The sequence below is a fragment of the Micropterus dolomieu genome, linkage group LG19 (assembly GCF_021292245.1).
Source record: "Micropterus dolomieu isolate WLL.071019.BEF.003 ecotype Adirondacks linkage group LG19, ASM2129224v1, whole genome shotgun sequence".
NCBI lineage: Eukaryota > Metazoa > Chordata > Actinopteri > Centrarchiformes > Centrarchidae > Micropterus > Micropterus dolomieu.
The window spans coordinates 8,697,469-8,713,909 of record NC_060168.1 but is presented as its reverse complement, the minus strand read 5'-3'; the positions used below and the strand labels follow the sequence as shown (position 1 = coordinate 8,713,909).

At 40.9% G+C, this 16,441-nt stretch overlaps 1 protein-coding gene across 1 annotated transcript in view; it reads left to right on the top strand.

Annotated features, from left to right (window-relative positions):
- Positions 1–16,441, top strand: part of gpc3 (glypican 3) — a 100,353-nt gene that overhangs the window by 58,348 nt on the left and 25,564 nt on the right. Inside the window, exons 4-6 of the mRNA XM_046030240.1 lie at positions 8,482–8,624; positions 9,179–9,304; positions 13,567–13,678. Of these exons, the coding sequence (XP_045886196.1) occupies positions 8,482–8,624; positions 9,179–9,304; positions 13,567–13,678 (381 nt within the window). The remainder of the gene's footprint in view (positions 1–8,481; positions 8,625–9,178; positions 9,305–13,566; positions 13,679–16,441) is intronic.

Here is a 16,441-nt window from a genome sequence, read left to right as displayed (position 1 = left end):
AGATTTTGATAATACAACGAGTATGTTTAAAGGGTTGCAGTATGTTGGAATGACAAGGCTATGTTGTGCTTTTTCAGTGCTCAATGCAGGCCAGTTTTGTTGGACAGAAATCTAATTGTTCATTTAAATGTTCATGTTACAAAGTTAACTCCCTCAGAGAAACACACAGGACATGAACAAAGAAGTGAGTGAGGGAGGATACCTGATCCATTTCTTCCCTGCACTGAAGAAGACATCACCTTGTAATAAGAAATCACAAACACTCAACTAGACACAGCTACATCTGACCTACAACATATTGTTTCCCCACATTCAAAGCAAGAATTCACCTTGGACTGAACCAGAGTCAAGAGGGAGATAAAACAGCAAAGAAAAGGAAGGGAGGAGAACAAGCATGTATTTTTTAGGGCAGCCAGACAGATGCTCCCAGCACGTCTCAAAACTCGTCTCTCACTCCGCGGCAGTGACCCGATATGTGTGGCTTGAACTGCGATAAAACCGTCAAGTTTGTTCGTAGCCCACATGTGAAGTCAGGGAGAAGTGCTCATGAAATATGGAAGTCTTTTTCTGCCAGTTACAGAGCTGGATGTGCTTTTTCTCCTGTATATCTGCTGAACTTTTCACTCTCACACCCTGAATCCCCGCGGTGACCAGATTTCCACTCAGAACCCATCATTTATTAACACACAGGTTGACCTCACTTACTCTCCAGCTTGAGGGCGTGGCTGCATTCATGATTCGCTGACTTAGGGGAAATTGCTGTGTGTGTATGTGAGTGAGTGAGAGATCCTTATCCAAAATGAAATAAGTCCTGTGTGGGTTTAGTTAAGATTGCAGTTTCAGTCACCAAGGATGACTTTACACTGTGTTTATGGCTCTGACTCTGGTTCCAGTATATGAGATTAAAGCTGCTATGGCAGTGTATTGTTCAGCACTGTGACAAGGTCGTGTGTGTGTGTGTCTGTGTGTGTGTGTGCGAGTGTAATCTTGCAGAGACACTCCTTGCTCAGTGGTGTCACTGAGGGGACAGAGGCATTGTTTCCCTAAAGCCTAATTTTGTCTCGCTGAGGAGTCATTGGAGATCAACCAAAATTCTTAATTGCTTCACCTCAAATAACCAGTTTAGGATTTGAGTGAATGAATTTAGGGATTAATTAACCATTACAGTGATTTTTCATGTTTTAGCCAACTGACTATAAGTTGTCCATACACTGTGTCAAAACCAACATACATTTCATTTTGTTCATTTTTATTTTTGTTTAACAATTTTCAACTGTGCCTGAATATGCCAGTCAGATTCAGGAGTTTGGTTTAAACACTTCCTTTTCAGTTTTTGATGATTTTGACCAGTGGGGAGCTATTTTTAAAAATAACAGATTGTTTTAAACAGATTTTCCTGGATTTTTTCCATTCATGGATAAATTGGTGTCAGGGTCTGAAATAACCACCTGCCACCCGCCAAATGTGGGTAAGTTGTTGGCAGTGGCGGGTAAAATCACCAAGCTATACGCCTTTTTGGTGGACAGGGAAAATGCACAACAAAAAGACACATGTAGTAAGGTTACTGTACACACACCAGTCAGCCCAGGGAATATCTATGGCAGCTTTTCAAACCAAAAAAGTGGAAGAGGCCCCATCCACCTTGAGTGACAGCCGGTTAGCTTGCCAGCAGTGCACTGGATTGACTAAGGGAGTCAACTCCAGTCTTGTCGGAGAATCACTAAGCTTGTCTATTGGACGCAAGAAGAGTCACTTGGGTTTTTTTTGTTGGCCAGCTTTTGTATTGAAATGTATCGAGCATATTTTTGTTTGCTTGCTGGGATCCAGAAGAGGAGGTTTTTGTTGAGATATGGACTCTTGTGGAGATTTAAACTGAGATAAAGACTCATTCATTGGTGGTTGAACTGTGGGTTTTGTATTGAGCATTCACTGTGCAATACACAGTGGTAAACTTACAGTTCTTGTGTGCTTTGTGCTTCTTGTTGTCTGTCAGTACAGTTGTTAGTGATGTAAGTAAACTGAAGTGATTGTCATGTACTGAAAGACATGGGTCCTTAGCGCATGCAAACATGCAAATATGTTTATGTATATATGTGGTTTTTTAATGAACAAATAAAAACCTAATGTAATAATCTTCATGAGAATTTGGTTGGGTTTTGGAGCATCTTTGAGGGGCCCACACTCAACACAAGTGACAAAAAGGTGAACAAATACATTGTCCACTGTATCTAGTTTGAAGAAGCTGCTGATTTTCGATGCTCTCAATAGACTTTAAATTGGTAATTGCACTACACCTAAAAATGGTATGTTCTGGCAAATGGTAAGCAGTAATATAAAGTATACGTGATTCATGGGCTAAAACTGTAGTCTGGTTCTATAAATCCTAGCTTGTCTTTGAGATGTGTTCATGTGGCTGTTAAGTGGAAAACTTAAGCAGCAGAACTGATCTATGGAGTTTGCTCACGCTGTCTTGTTTTGGGAGCTGAAGAGCTGCAGCTCTGGTTGGTATCTCTCACTTTACCTCCCCTCCAGTGAGAGTGTAGACCCCTGCTGCTGAGGGTGACAAACGGATCGACTCTATCTGAGTAAAAGAGTCCTCGAGGTATGAGAGAGACATCACTTCGCTTCTCTGTGGACTTGAAACATGTTACTCTGCTGGCAAGATGACCACTCATCGTCTGCCAGCCCGCTCCCTGGCATGTTAACATTCATTTCCTCCATCCAGTGCAACTCCAGCGTGAATCAACCAATGTTCAGAGAGACGGAGAGGGCAGCCAAGAGCCCTGCAGCTCCAATCTATTCCCCTGTCAACTTCCCACCCCACTCCTGGAGTTTGATGTCATCCACCTCCGTCTCTACATCTCATCCTCTACATCCTTCTCTCTCTTTCATCCCCGCCCCCTATTTATTTCTTTTCCTCTTGTTCCTACTCGCTGCTGTGAGAGAAGATGCATGATTTATGAAGCTCTATTTTTACCAGTTACTGAGGAGAAAGAGAGGAGAGAAACAATGACAAAGAAAGGGAGAGGGGGGAAAAAGAGAGAAGAATGGAGGGGAGAGTGTGAAGAGCGAGCCCAAGGGGAAGGAGGACAGGAGAGTGTGGAGGAGACATCCATCACCCTGCGACCCCTCGGCTGAAAATGAAGATGGGAAGTAGGCTGAGACAGAAATATGACGGATCTGACCAAGATTAGAGGAGATATAGTGCAGAGTACATGTGTTAAGAATTGGTACACACTTGACACAGTTAGGTGATTAGTTATAAGTCTAAAATCACACATGTCTTTGTGTGCTGGTAACATTTTTCATCGATAACACACCTTTCATAAGCTCTCTTTTTTGTTGTGAGCCCTTTATGCTCAAAAATAGCTCAAGCTGATCAAATCACATCCGAACTGTTGCTTCACTGTGGAAACAAGAGCATTAATTAAATCTCTGCTGCATTTTTATTACTTATTAATCCATTCAAACATGTAGGTTAATGTACACACACGCATCAGACTACATTTTCAAGTTGTAAAAGCCATTTGAGCTTTCAAACATGTAATAAATCATGTGTATAAATGCTGTAAAAGTGATTATTTATTGGGTCGTATGTTTTATTTGGATTACTGAAAATAAACTGTGTTGTTTAAAAGCCCTTAAAGGCCCAATCTGCAATTTGTTTGTTAATTACAGATAAATGAGCATGCATTGTTGAAAAGTTTGACTGAATGGTGAAAAATAAGCATTGTGTTTGTTTAGCTGATCGTAGCTGAATGCTTTTAAAGGTTCATTTCAACAGCAACTGAAAAGCCTGTAAGCTTCTGTGAAATTAACCTTTAAAAGCATACGAAAATTACATTAATTTTCATTTAGCTGTTTTCTAGCCAAATATGTGTATTAAAAGACCTGTTAATCAAATTGGGAGTCGTAAAAAGTTCCAATCCTGTGGTTTGAATTTTGAATTTAGATTTATCCATGGCTTTGAAAAGATGAAAACCTCCAGATTAAAAACACATAGACTGAAATGTTTAAAAAAAAATACAGAATACTAACTCAACACTGCTAGCATGCTTTTTCATGCTTCTAAATGTAAAATCACTACACACTGTTCAAGGTTGTTAAAGGAATTGTTGGATATTTTGTGAAGTTTGAAACCTCTCTCACCTAGCATAAAGACTGAAAACAGGGGAAACCAGCCTGGCTCTGTCAAAGGTAACAAAATCCGCCTGCCAGCACATCTAAAACCCACTAATTTTACACGTTCTAAGTTTTACACAGGATTATGTGTCAGACTCTTGGTCAGCTAATCTAGCCAGCCGGTGGCTCTAACTTCATTTGCTTGCAATATAATTATTGATAATTTGGTTACAAATCACACATTTTTGCACAACATCATTTGAACGAAGGAGCCATGTATCAAATCTTCATTGTTCTCTCACTGCAGAAAATTTCCCCCTCATTGCGCATCTTAGGGAAACTATCACATTGCCTAGACCTGTTTACCATCCTGCTTTGAAGAAAACTTCATGTACCTACTTCAGACCCACAGCCTGTCTCAGAACAGAGTCTGCAAAATCAAAAAGACATCAAGCTTTAATAGCTTTTCACAGCCCTGAATGCTTTAGGAATTGCACAACTGTGAAGTGAGAGTGAGAAGTGTGAAATACATTTTTACAAGCATCTCTCTCTAACTTTGATGCACAAACAACTAATGTCTCATTATAGACTCTGATCTGCACAGTACTCATTTATTTTAGTGAGATTCACATCTTCAATTAAGTTTTGTGTTTTGTCACCTATATGGTTTCCAACTGAAAATGTGCAAAAATATGATCAAATTATTATTTTCAAAATATTTGGGGATTTGTTGATCTCATTAACAAGATTACTGAACGGGTGGATTTACTAAATAGGCATACGGAGCAGAACTGATTGGTGATGTATAAAGATTCGGCTGAAACAATCTGAGCTGTACCTTAAACTCTGCGTGAGTACATGTTTTACATTTCAACTAGCTTTGATCAGTTTATTTCAATCCGCATATCTGCAGTATACAGACATAAAGCAAAATGTTCAGATTTCTTTATCACCCAGCTTAAGGGGGCAATCCAGAAATAAGGGCTACAATGACAAAAATGTATATTTAGTGGTCCAAGCTAAACAACTGAATTATATAGAGACATTAGATATAGTACAAAAACTTTAAAAGATCATTTCAACAATGGGGGAAAAAAGACATCATATGTCTTCATATGTCTGTCATATACACATTTACTAAACAGACAAGTAAGCATATCAGATGTTAAGGATGATTGTTTTCTACGAAACAGACAGCTAATTGAATTCATATTTTTACATCTGGTGTTAGTTTGATGCTCTGCTATATATGTTTTTAGTTCCCTGCTAGTTTTACCCACAAGTTATTAATAATTCATAACTGCTTTTGTGTTACAACTTGTAAATCTATTCCTATTAAATGTGTTGTGTGTGCGTATTCTTGTTGATAATGTCACTGATTGTTGATTACCACCAGGTGTACATATAGAGACGGCTGTATCTGACACTTGGATTGAACTTGCTTTGAGAGAGACCAAGTGTGGTCGAAATGGCGGTAATAAAATCACTGGAGTTTGGTCATCTTCTCTTCAAATTTCCATGACCAACTACAGTAAGCTATTGGAGTGAATTCCCCAGTCAACTCTTGCTGATACTTCTGCAGTTGCTATAAGGAAGGTGAAAATATTGTGGAGTAGCTAGCTCAGCTAATTTAAATAGTTATTTTAATAGTTAGTTTAGAATAGTTAGCCAGAAGTAACCAACTTAAATTAGTTAGCTTACCGTAAAGGATAAACAATTGAGAATACTTAGCTAAAGTAATGGATTTACACTTGAAATAGTTAGCTAAGTAATAAATGAACAATAATGGATAAACAATTAAAAAACTAAATGGATTAAAATGAAGTGAATGAAGTGAATGAAGTTTGTTGGCTTGTAATGGATAAACAATAATGGATACACAAGTGAAAATACTAAGCTAAAGTGCTGGATAAACAATTGAAATTAGCTAAAAGTAATGGATAAATGGTTGAAATGTACAGCTTACTTCTAGTGGTACTAACACAAATGCAAGTTGACCAAACTGACCTAAACATTTAGCCCAACTGTATGAAAGCAATATTAACAATACCCACAGCAATGGTATTAAATGACAGCCACATTAAAATCACATAAACTGAACTAATTTACTGCTGTCTGTTAAAGGCTACTTGAGCTCAGCTGTGGGGGTATGTCGGACAAGAAAATTGGGAACTGCTCTGGCTGATTTGATCAAGACATTTTAAAACAATTTGCACCACATCAAACTGAAAGATATTGTTGCACCATGTTCCTCATTTACAACCCAGAATAGTATCGGTTTGAAGATTAAGCATGATAGCTATCTGGTGTAACTTTACTTTTGACACAGTGAGACATTTCCCTCATTTTCATTTCACTGGGAGAATTTCAAAGGGCTTCAGCAGAAATAGGATGCCTAATGTATGTATTTTACCAGAAGTCAGTGCCTATGTTGGTGACAACAATGCAGGAAAGAGGTGAAGGAGGAGGAGTGCTGACTCAGTCTCTCCCCTGAGCCTGGACTCCCTTTGAACACAAACATTACTCACCAAATATTCTCCAGTATGCTAGTACAGCTGTGCATGGCACACTGCCACCTTTACAACACTGATAGTTGTATCATCTTTTCTCCTGAAACTGTTTGCTTATTAATAACTCCTTGGGACCAGGATTAACGTATAAGCCTGATTATACATTAGAGTGTCACGATCCATGTGCATTGCCATTGATTGGTATGGAGTGTATCTGTACACCATGTTTGTACATGCACACTGCCACGTGAAAGCTGACATGCAGGTGTGCATGGACTGTGAGATGTATGTTTGTGTGTGTGTGTGTGTGTGTGTGTGTTGTATTACTGTCCATCAGCACTTTGCTCTCTCAGTGAGACGGGCTGCTCAGTGCAGATAAAAGTGTGCAGATATTTCCCAGCTCTCACGCTGAGGCAGGCTTTATCTGCAGACTCTCCTGTTGGTTGTGTTAGTCCAGCCCTGGGTGATATTAATACCCCACTAATGAGCCCCTTCCTTGAAGAATCCGGAAACAATCGTCGGGTGGGGGGGAATGGGGGTTCAGTGGCAAGGCCCGCGTGCTGAATCAGTATTTCCCTTGTGTGACAACTCCCCTACGGCTTCCCGTGAACGCACAAACAAACAGAGGAACATAGCTCCAATCACATTAATCATGGCCTGTGGGAGCACCGGCACTCGCTCCAGGCGCAGGAGAACGGGAGAATTACACGAGAGGAAGATTTGGAGGGAGACAATGGGGTGTCACAGACAATGGGCTGAAGTGTGTGTGTGTGTGTGTGTGTGTGTGTGCGTGAATATTAAGATGTCTGTGCCATTACTGCATCGCTGGATGAAAAGGCTGTATTGATTAACCCTGATGATTCTGTCTTACAGCTGATTAGCATTTCTCTGTGTGTCAGCATGCATGCAATAAACAAGTGTGTGTGTGTGTGTGTGTGTGTGTGTGTGTTTATATAATGTGTCTGTTTGTCATGATTACGTAGGAGTGCATGTTTATCATGTTAATGGGCTTAGGTGCATTATGTTTAAATGAGTAATTGCATAAAATGATTCATTTTTGTTTATGCTGGGAAATCTGTGCGAGTGTGTGTGTGTGTGTGTGTGTGTGTGTGTGTGTGTGTGTGTGTGCACTTGGCCTCGGTTGCCGCTAGATAAAGATGTCCGGTGCTGCTCTATCTGGTCACATCAGTATTCAGCAGCAGTGGTGCCAGCCTATTCACTTAAAGGGAAGGTGGGCACAATTAGCTGTTAACATTATATGGCAGAATTAAGCCTTGGCCAGTATTCCTGGGGGAAATTAAACCACCAGCAAATCATTAAACCACAAGCTAAACATTAACAGCCATTTGCATTTTTATTGCACCTGAAAAGAATGTGCCAGGTCCATTATCTCTGAGAGACAGAGAGGAACTTCTTATTTATTATTGTTATGTTGTCCCGTGTGGAAACACAATAGCATTTATATGGGGAAAGAAAAAGCAAACGAGAGGCCTTATTTTCACGCTCGTTTTTGGAGTGTTCTGATTACAAATTCGAACAAGCCGGAAAACGGCTGGCGGAGGATACAATGACTTGTTTGTTATGCAAATCTTCCTGCTTTCATCCCTCCCGAAAATAAACAAACCCAAGCAGATGACAATTTGCAGAGGGGCTCAGCTGAGTAAGGCCAGCAGTTTGGCTGTTGACAGGTTCTTACTGTCTGCAGTGTCATTGCAATTAAGAGTCTGAATAAACAGGCTTAGGGGCCAGGAACTGGGAGCAATGAAACATAAGCGGGGTGAAGGGTTTTGGGGAACTGAATTCACTCACTCAATCCCCGGTATCTCATTTTCTCCTCTCTCCTCTGCAGGTGAGTGGGATGTGCGGACACACTCCTCAGCGGTCCTCTCGCTCAGTCGGATCACCTCCTCCCCACCCTCCCGCTGCCTCTGCATCCCGCAACACGCAGCCCTCATCCTTGGACTCTGATGAGACTTTGGCTGGCCTCCGCAGGTGAGGAAATCAGGAACTGTAATCCAGACTGAGACCCTTCCAGCTGATGAAGCAGCGCTCACTCTCCAGACCACTGCAGGAGCAATATATGTCTGACAGACAAATATTGGCCCTGACACTGTGGACAGGTTTCCTCCTGTTTCCTTGTGACATCCAGTCTTTCTCCACTCGAGTGTTTTTAATACCCCTGATGCAATAACAAGCTTAAATGAACAGTGTAATAATGCCCAGCGGGGCTGCTGGCCTCGGCAGCACAATGACCAGATTATTGTCAATTAGGAATGGAGACACTGCTTATTCTTGCCTCTTTTACTCTCTCTTTCTCGAGGGGGACCTCATCGACTTGCTTTCAGCGTTATCAAGTTGAATCCCCTCTCTTATTCTATCTCTGCCACTTCTTCTTTGTGTTTCTTTCTTTGTTTCTCTCCTTCTCTCACCGTAGGACAGTTTCTGCTCTTCTCCCCACTGATGTGTGTGAGTCATATTCAGATCAAGTGAGGATTTATTCTTTGTCTCTCTCTATGCTGAACATTTCTTTTCTTTCTCTACTACAGGGAGTTCATATCCAACCTGAGGGGCTTCAGCTCCTTCTACAGTGGTCTCGGGGAGGCACTGTGCAGCCGTGAGCCTGTTCCAGCAAACCACTCCCTCTGCTGGAATGGGCAGGAGATGACAGACAGGTAAATCAGTGTCTCATTTGCCTGAATCAACAGCTCTAAAACTGCAAGCACCGTATGCACCTACAGACAAATCTATGATCTTGCACACCCTACAGCCTGCAGGATGGTCCTGCTCGCATTTATTGGCTTTCTAAATGATCAGTTACACAAATAGTTTGCTCTGATTCTTGAATTCCCAGTACTCCAGCAACACATTTAGGAGAGTGTAGGTGAGTTGAAGGGTACGTTTGCCCAGCGCTGATGAGCTTCACACTGAGCTTCACCTCTCTCACTCAGTGTGAGTGTAAATCTTGACTTTGGCTCTATGGGATGTTATTAATGTCAGGCGTGCTGTCACCTTCTTCTCGCTTAGTTAATTGCCGTTTCGATCGTTCTCTCCTCCTTCTTCCAACATCTCCTGTGCACCCCACAGAACCTCATTTGGTTTTTGCAATATTTCACCCCTGTCCTTTGGCTCCACACATCATAACTTCCTCCTTTCCACCCGCGCTGTCAGGCCCCAATTTCAATTTGGCTTAGATAGTTATAGATATCCTCTTTTTTGCTTTTTAAATTATGTGTGGAATTTAATCAATGCAGAGGCACACATTTCAGACAAGAAGAGCTGCAGGTTAATGTTATACCTCTTGTTTCAGAGGAGGACTGAGAATAAATTCTGAGCTTTTTCAAACAGCTGAAAGAGAGGCTGTCACCAAGATAGAAAAGAGTCTCAATCTGAGGAGAGGACATCAGGTTGGCATGGGGGCAAAGCTGTCCTGAGGGGATGATTACAAGCTGGACCAAACAGTGCGATAGGAAGGTGCAGGGAGGCAGGAAAGGAGACGAAATGATGGAGCGATTACAATGTCTCGCGGCAAGCAATTCTCCGTGTCATCTGTGAGGGCATATGCCTGCAAATTCACTCCGGGTACATTTTTACTCTGAGATTTGTTCTGGATCATCTTCCATTATCCTCCCTGAAAGGACCTTCTCCAGAACATGGGGTTCTTTCTCATATAGTCTCATGCAGATAAATTTAGAATGGGGGGGGAGTGCTGGAGGGGTCGGTTGCTGAATGTCTCCAATACTTGAGGAGTGATCTTAGGAGCTAAATGTGGTGCTTTTTATCAGGCATGTTTACCATCCCACCTGGAGCCAAGATCATAGGAGCAACACTTTCACCACATCAAAGAGCGTTTCACTGATAACTGTGATAACAGATGTGACACCGTGCCAACTCAAAACATTAAATTTCCATTCCTCTTTTTAATCTAATGACAGTGTAAACTCATGCGTGTGTGATGACTGATAAAAGATTAAATGCTGCCTCAACTGTGAACATTTAATTTAGGGACTGTGTGAAAATTAATTGGGGGGAGAGGAGGTCAGAAATGGAGGAGGGTATTGTTATTTTTCTTTTGGCTCAAGGTACAGTCATTTTTGGGAGAGCAGGAGACTCTTTTATTTTTTCATCTTAAATTGGTATTTTATTTCAGCCCATAGTTACATAAACAGTTATAACAAAAACAAAACGTTCACTCGTACCATGATCTATAAGGGTAGACTTTGCGATATGCATGGACCAACAATATCAGTTTCAGGGTTTTATTAATGTGCATTTTTCAGGTTCAGTGCACATTGATCAACATCACAGTAAATGTTCCATATTATCCAAAGAGATCATTTTCAACTGTTAAATTATCCATTAAAAAATAATCAGTTATATATCAACAATTCCTATTGATGTTGCTCTGTGCTGTACTTAGGCTTTACCTTAAGCTAAATGCTAATATCTGCATGTTAACATGCTCACAGTGGAAATAGTAACATGCTGATGTAAAGCAGGTGTATTGTTAATCATATCAGCTATCTTAGTTCAGCAAGTTAGCATTTTAACTTTTGCTAATTCGCACTAAATGCAAAGTGCATCTGAGGCTGATGGGGATAGCATTACTTTTGCAGGTGTTTGGTCAAAGAAGAGAAAGAACAGAAGGGTAGGACAAAGATAATTTTGACCTTGTTCTGTTGTTAGCGGAAAACGTTAAGGGATGAAAGTGATTACAGTTCCTCCTGAGGGAAACATCATTGTCTTTAGTAAATTTCATGATAATCCATCCAATAGTTGTTGAGACATTTCAATAAAAACTACAAAGGCCAACCTCATGGTGGCACTAGAGGAGAAGTCAGGGGCTCACCAAAGTCAGTAGAATACCAAATATCTTGGCAATCCATCCTATAGTTGAGATATTTCAGGCTGGACCAAAGATGTTGACAGACCAACAGACAGACTGACGTTGCCATCCCCAGAGCCACGCCACTACATTGCTGGTGCACATTAGATATTCAGATTAAATTTGTGTTGCATTTGTTTCGAAGTCAAGATGGGGGTTCATAAAAGAAAAACATTAATATGCCTCCATAGGGATTTGCTTTTTTTTACAAAGTGAAACATAAGGTTTGACCCACCACCTCCACAACCCTAGTCATTTTCATACAGTCCCTTACAGCTCTTTTTATGATATCTCAATTGGATTCTCTTTTAGCTCAGCATGACATTGAGCCAGAAGAAATACAGTGTATTAACAGTAACAACCACACTGTTTACACACCACGGGACTGGAGGTGTGATATGGTGGTGTGAAAAGCGCCAGACTCCATTATGTATTCCTTCAACACCTGGACCCCTGTGTCTCCCTCTGTTGTTTATTCTGATGGGAAAGGCATCTCATTCAGACTCGACCTAATAGCATGGTAATTGGTGTTACATTAGATTAAGTTATCACTGGAGTTAACTGATCTGATCAGCTCTGCTAGCAGCAAACAATAACACAGAAACAATCAGATAGCATACTGAGCGCTGACAACTAAGACTATCAGCGGTGAAAAACAGTTTAACGGTGATACACGCTAAATTATGTCTCGGCAAAAATATCTGACTGGCATCTATCATGTGAAACACTAACCTGCCTCAGCTCCTTATCTTCACTCAAAATCTCCCTCCCCTAATCCTCCTTCCTCGACCCATATTTCCTCTTTTCCTCTCCTTAATGGATCGCACATCTCTCTCCATTATTAATGTGATAATTAGCAGCGGAAAGGGGGTGAGATCATAGCTAATAAGAAGAATAAATAACTTGGGAAATGTAATTTGAGTTTAATGAAAAGTCTGACTTTGGGGAGAGCAAAAGACGAATGGAGATGACAGGTGAAAGGTGTGTGTGTGTGTGCGTGTCTGCGCTCTGGGCTGTGTCATAGAGATGAGAAGAGAGTATGACCTCATGCTTTGCACACACACGCATGCATTTTTTTTTCAAGGCCCATTTCTCTCTTACTAACCTTTTCTAAGAAAATCATTTTTCACCACTCCGACCCATTTGTCCTTCGTCTTTCTAACATTTGCAGCAATATAACAGATGACATTTACACTCAGATATGACCTCTGCCCCCACCACCACTCATATTACTGTGGTGCCCAGGGAAGATAGGTTGTCGATTCTGACTCTAGTTCATCTAAACACACTCGTCTTATGTGTGCAGGAGTAGTTAGTAGTCTACTCCTCAGAGTTGTGATGGTGTGGTTGGAAGGGGTTAATTCCTGGCACTGTCAAGACCGAAGAAACACCTGCAGGAAACTCTCAGACTCACCAGCTACAACATTCACAGGTGTCAACAGAGCCGTGTTTCCTCAGTTACGCAGACATGTAAGCACCTGCCTATAGGCTGCTTGTGCCCAAAAATATCCTCCCTGCTAAAGAAGGACTGAAGTACATGTCTGCTAATGTCCTCTCATTAGCACTAAATATGATTAAAGGCCACTAATTGACCAGTTTAATGTGCATGAAATTAATTATTAACCAGACATTGAAGGTTTTTTATACCTCATGGTGTCTACAAGCTGATGCTGAAACATTTTGAACATGAATACTTTCTTTGTCAGAAGGATGCAGTCTCCACAGCTTTTATTAAAAATATCTTGAATCATTAAAATATTTTTAATCTTTAAAGACATAGTGTCTTCAGTGAGGCAAAAGTTAGTCCTTTGGCTAGGGTTGAGTTACAAATTAACTTTCCAGCCATGCTGATAGGCCCATAATCTAAAAACCAGAAGAGCTGTCATTCATCCTATCAACACTAGATGGTGATAAACGCCTTGTTTGGGGTGACGGAGCAATGATCAGTTCATTATGTCTTCCACTCATAAAGCTTACATTGAGGTTTCTAAATTCAGTGAAACTCTTCTAAACAATCAGAAACCAGTCAGTATTTTCTTCCTGTCCTGTCAGGTTTCCCGGGCCTGGCCTGAAGCGATTGCAACCCGGCTCCGAGTCCCGAAGCAACAAGCCCCCTGAGCCAATCATCAGCCAGATCATAGACAAACTCAAACACATCAACCAGGTGAGCTGTGTGCATGGGTTGTCCAGTGTCTGTGTGTTTGAATACTCTGTCACCCCTGTCATTTTGTTCCTGTGTCTTTTTAAGTACTTTTAAACCCTTCAAATAAGCGGTTCCTCTTCGCACACAAGTGGCCCCTCTCCTCTGGGGAGTTGTAAGGTTTACCTAACCATTAGTTCTACCTCTTGGTTCACAATCGGACATTGATTTCCAAATTTTCGACAGGTCTGCAGTTCCCATGCAGTCAGCACAGGACAAATGAAGATGCTTTGTGCTGTAATGTGCCTTTCTCATATTTGAGAGAAAACCACAGGTGTGTTCAAGGTGATGTCAAAACTTTGCATTAAACACAATAAAATACTATTGACAGGAAACTTCTGAATAGACTTTTATAGTCTTATCTGCACTGCTCCAAAAAACAGACGGGGACACATTTTCTGAGGGTGATGTGGGTTGTTGTGACGGACAGGAATTATGTCCTCCATCCACAGTAAGCCCCAGCTGTCGTTAAGGCTGAAGCCCCCTTATTTCGCTGCTGCCGTCGCCATGGAAACCGCCTTTTGGAGTTGGTTGGCTGAGTGCGGGGATGCTTGCTCGTAGCCTCTGTAGGTAGATGTATCAGCCCACAGATCTGTCAGTATTTCCTGGCTCCTGGTGGTTGCACTTGTAGCTGTCAATGTGTAGGATTGCCACTGAAAAGGTTGTTTGCGTGTGTGCGTTTTTGTCTGCATGTGTGTGTTGAGCCTCTGAGTGCTACAGGCCTGTCACAGTGGATTACAATCTTTCTCTCCTGTTCAAACAACCTGGGAGATCTAAGGAGCAACTGTGGACCTTCCTCCCCTTCTGACAACCAGAGACCCTCAAGAAAAATACAGAGGGTTACAGTGGTTACAGTTGTTTGAGATGCTGTAATTACTTTTGCTGTATTACCTCACACCAGCTTAGTCCTTCTGCAAGCAAGTGGAGCGATACTTGAACAGTACTGTTAGGTGTTTCCTTACCTCCTACCCTCAAAACACCCACATGATTCATGCTAGGTCTGACTCTAAATGTTTTATGCAGGTTTAAAAGATAATTCCAGTTTATGAAAATATGGGTCTTATCTTTATAGTTTTGCACCTCTTTTGTGCTCTCCATGAAAACACTGTACCCCCTGTAGTAATTGCTGAGATCTGGGAGAACAGCGACATTGTTAAAATACAGTCTGATACGGGCAAGAAACACAAGCAGTCAGATGATCAGACAGGATGTAAACAAACAACCGTTGTGTCAGAAATCCCTGAGTTTGGTGGTAAAAACTAAAAGTGAATATTAAAAGTCAGTAAAAGCACACGCCCACACACACACAAGGAATTAAACTATTCCACATTGTTCATGCAATTTGAGGTCTATTCAACTTTTTAAACCCATTCATACTTTGAAGTTACTCTGAAGTGCTTTCAGTTACAGTAGGGCATCCCAGCTCTCAAATCATGTACGTTTAAACCATATAGGAGAAACACATGTATGCATAAATGTGTGTCCCACAGGCATGTGTATACACACACACACACACACACACACACACACACACACACACACACACACACACACACACACAGACACACACATACAGAGCGTCATTTCCAAAATAAAAGCCCTATATGGGAACCTTATAACAGGAAAGTCAGGATGTCTATGTCAGTAAAGTAGCCTTCTCTCATTGCACATGAAAACGGCATGCAAACACAACTTTGGTCAGTATGTCATGTCAAAGTTGAACCTGTTCTGTAAACTATGATGCATTTTTACATTTTGATTAATCATTTTTCGGCTCACCTTTATTTGCTCTTCCAAATAAATTTGACTTCTTTTTAACAATTTTGTAACATTGCCAGATCTCAGCAGTTCACTTGTGTTATTAATAGCAATAGAAATCATGGCCAAAAATACAACCATTAAACCCAAGTCGCAATAATGTAATAAGCCTTTCAAAACTTCACAGGGTCAAACATTTGTACCCATATGATTAGAAGCAGAGCTGCTGCAGTGCAGACTGTTTACCATGTGGATCAGGTTCCTGATAGGCTTTTGATGAGATTTTGCAAGAAAATGCAGTTTGGTTAAATGACTGAGCTCATTGTGTTACAAACATTCGGACAATCCCTTAGAAACATGGACACAGTCAAACTCTATGTGTGTGTGTGTGTGTGATCAGATGCTCTCAGAAACCTAATACTCTTTTCTCAGTGGCTCCCATATTGTACTGATAACGTGGTATACATGTGGACATTTATGGGGTTTTGATTCTGTTTACATAAACGCCTGATATTTATGCAGATTGACTATTCAGATGGGAGCTTTTAATCCCATATCTGATGACCATACAACAGAGTTGAGCACATTTCTTCTTTAGCTTGCCTTTAGATCTCAACATCAAAGGACTGGATTAACATCTGACAAAAGACGGACTGCACTTGATTGCATATTTCATGTGCAGTAAAACTATTTATGACTCGTAGCCATTTGTGCAGAAATCAGATTACATAAATATTTTTACTACAAACCATCACAATACTGAGGTGCACAAACTAACAGGAACGCCTCACAATATGGTGCAATATAATACAATAGTCCTGCAATAGTCCTGTGTTTAAAATATTTAAGTTTTCTTGTGCCTGAGAGAGCTCGCTCAACTTTTGAGGTTTCAGTTTAAGGTGTTTATTTATCATCTTTCATTATATTGTAAGCTGTTTATTTTTGTCTAACCATTTGTATATCCATTTT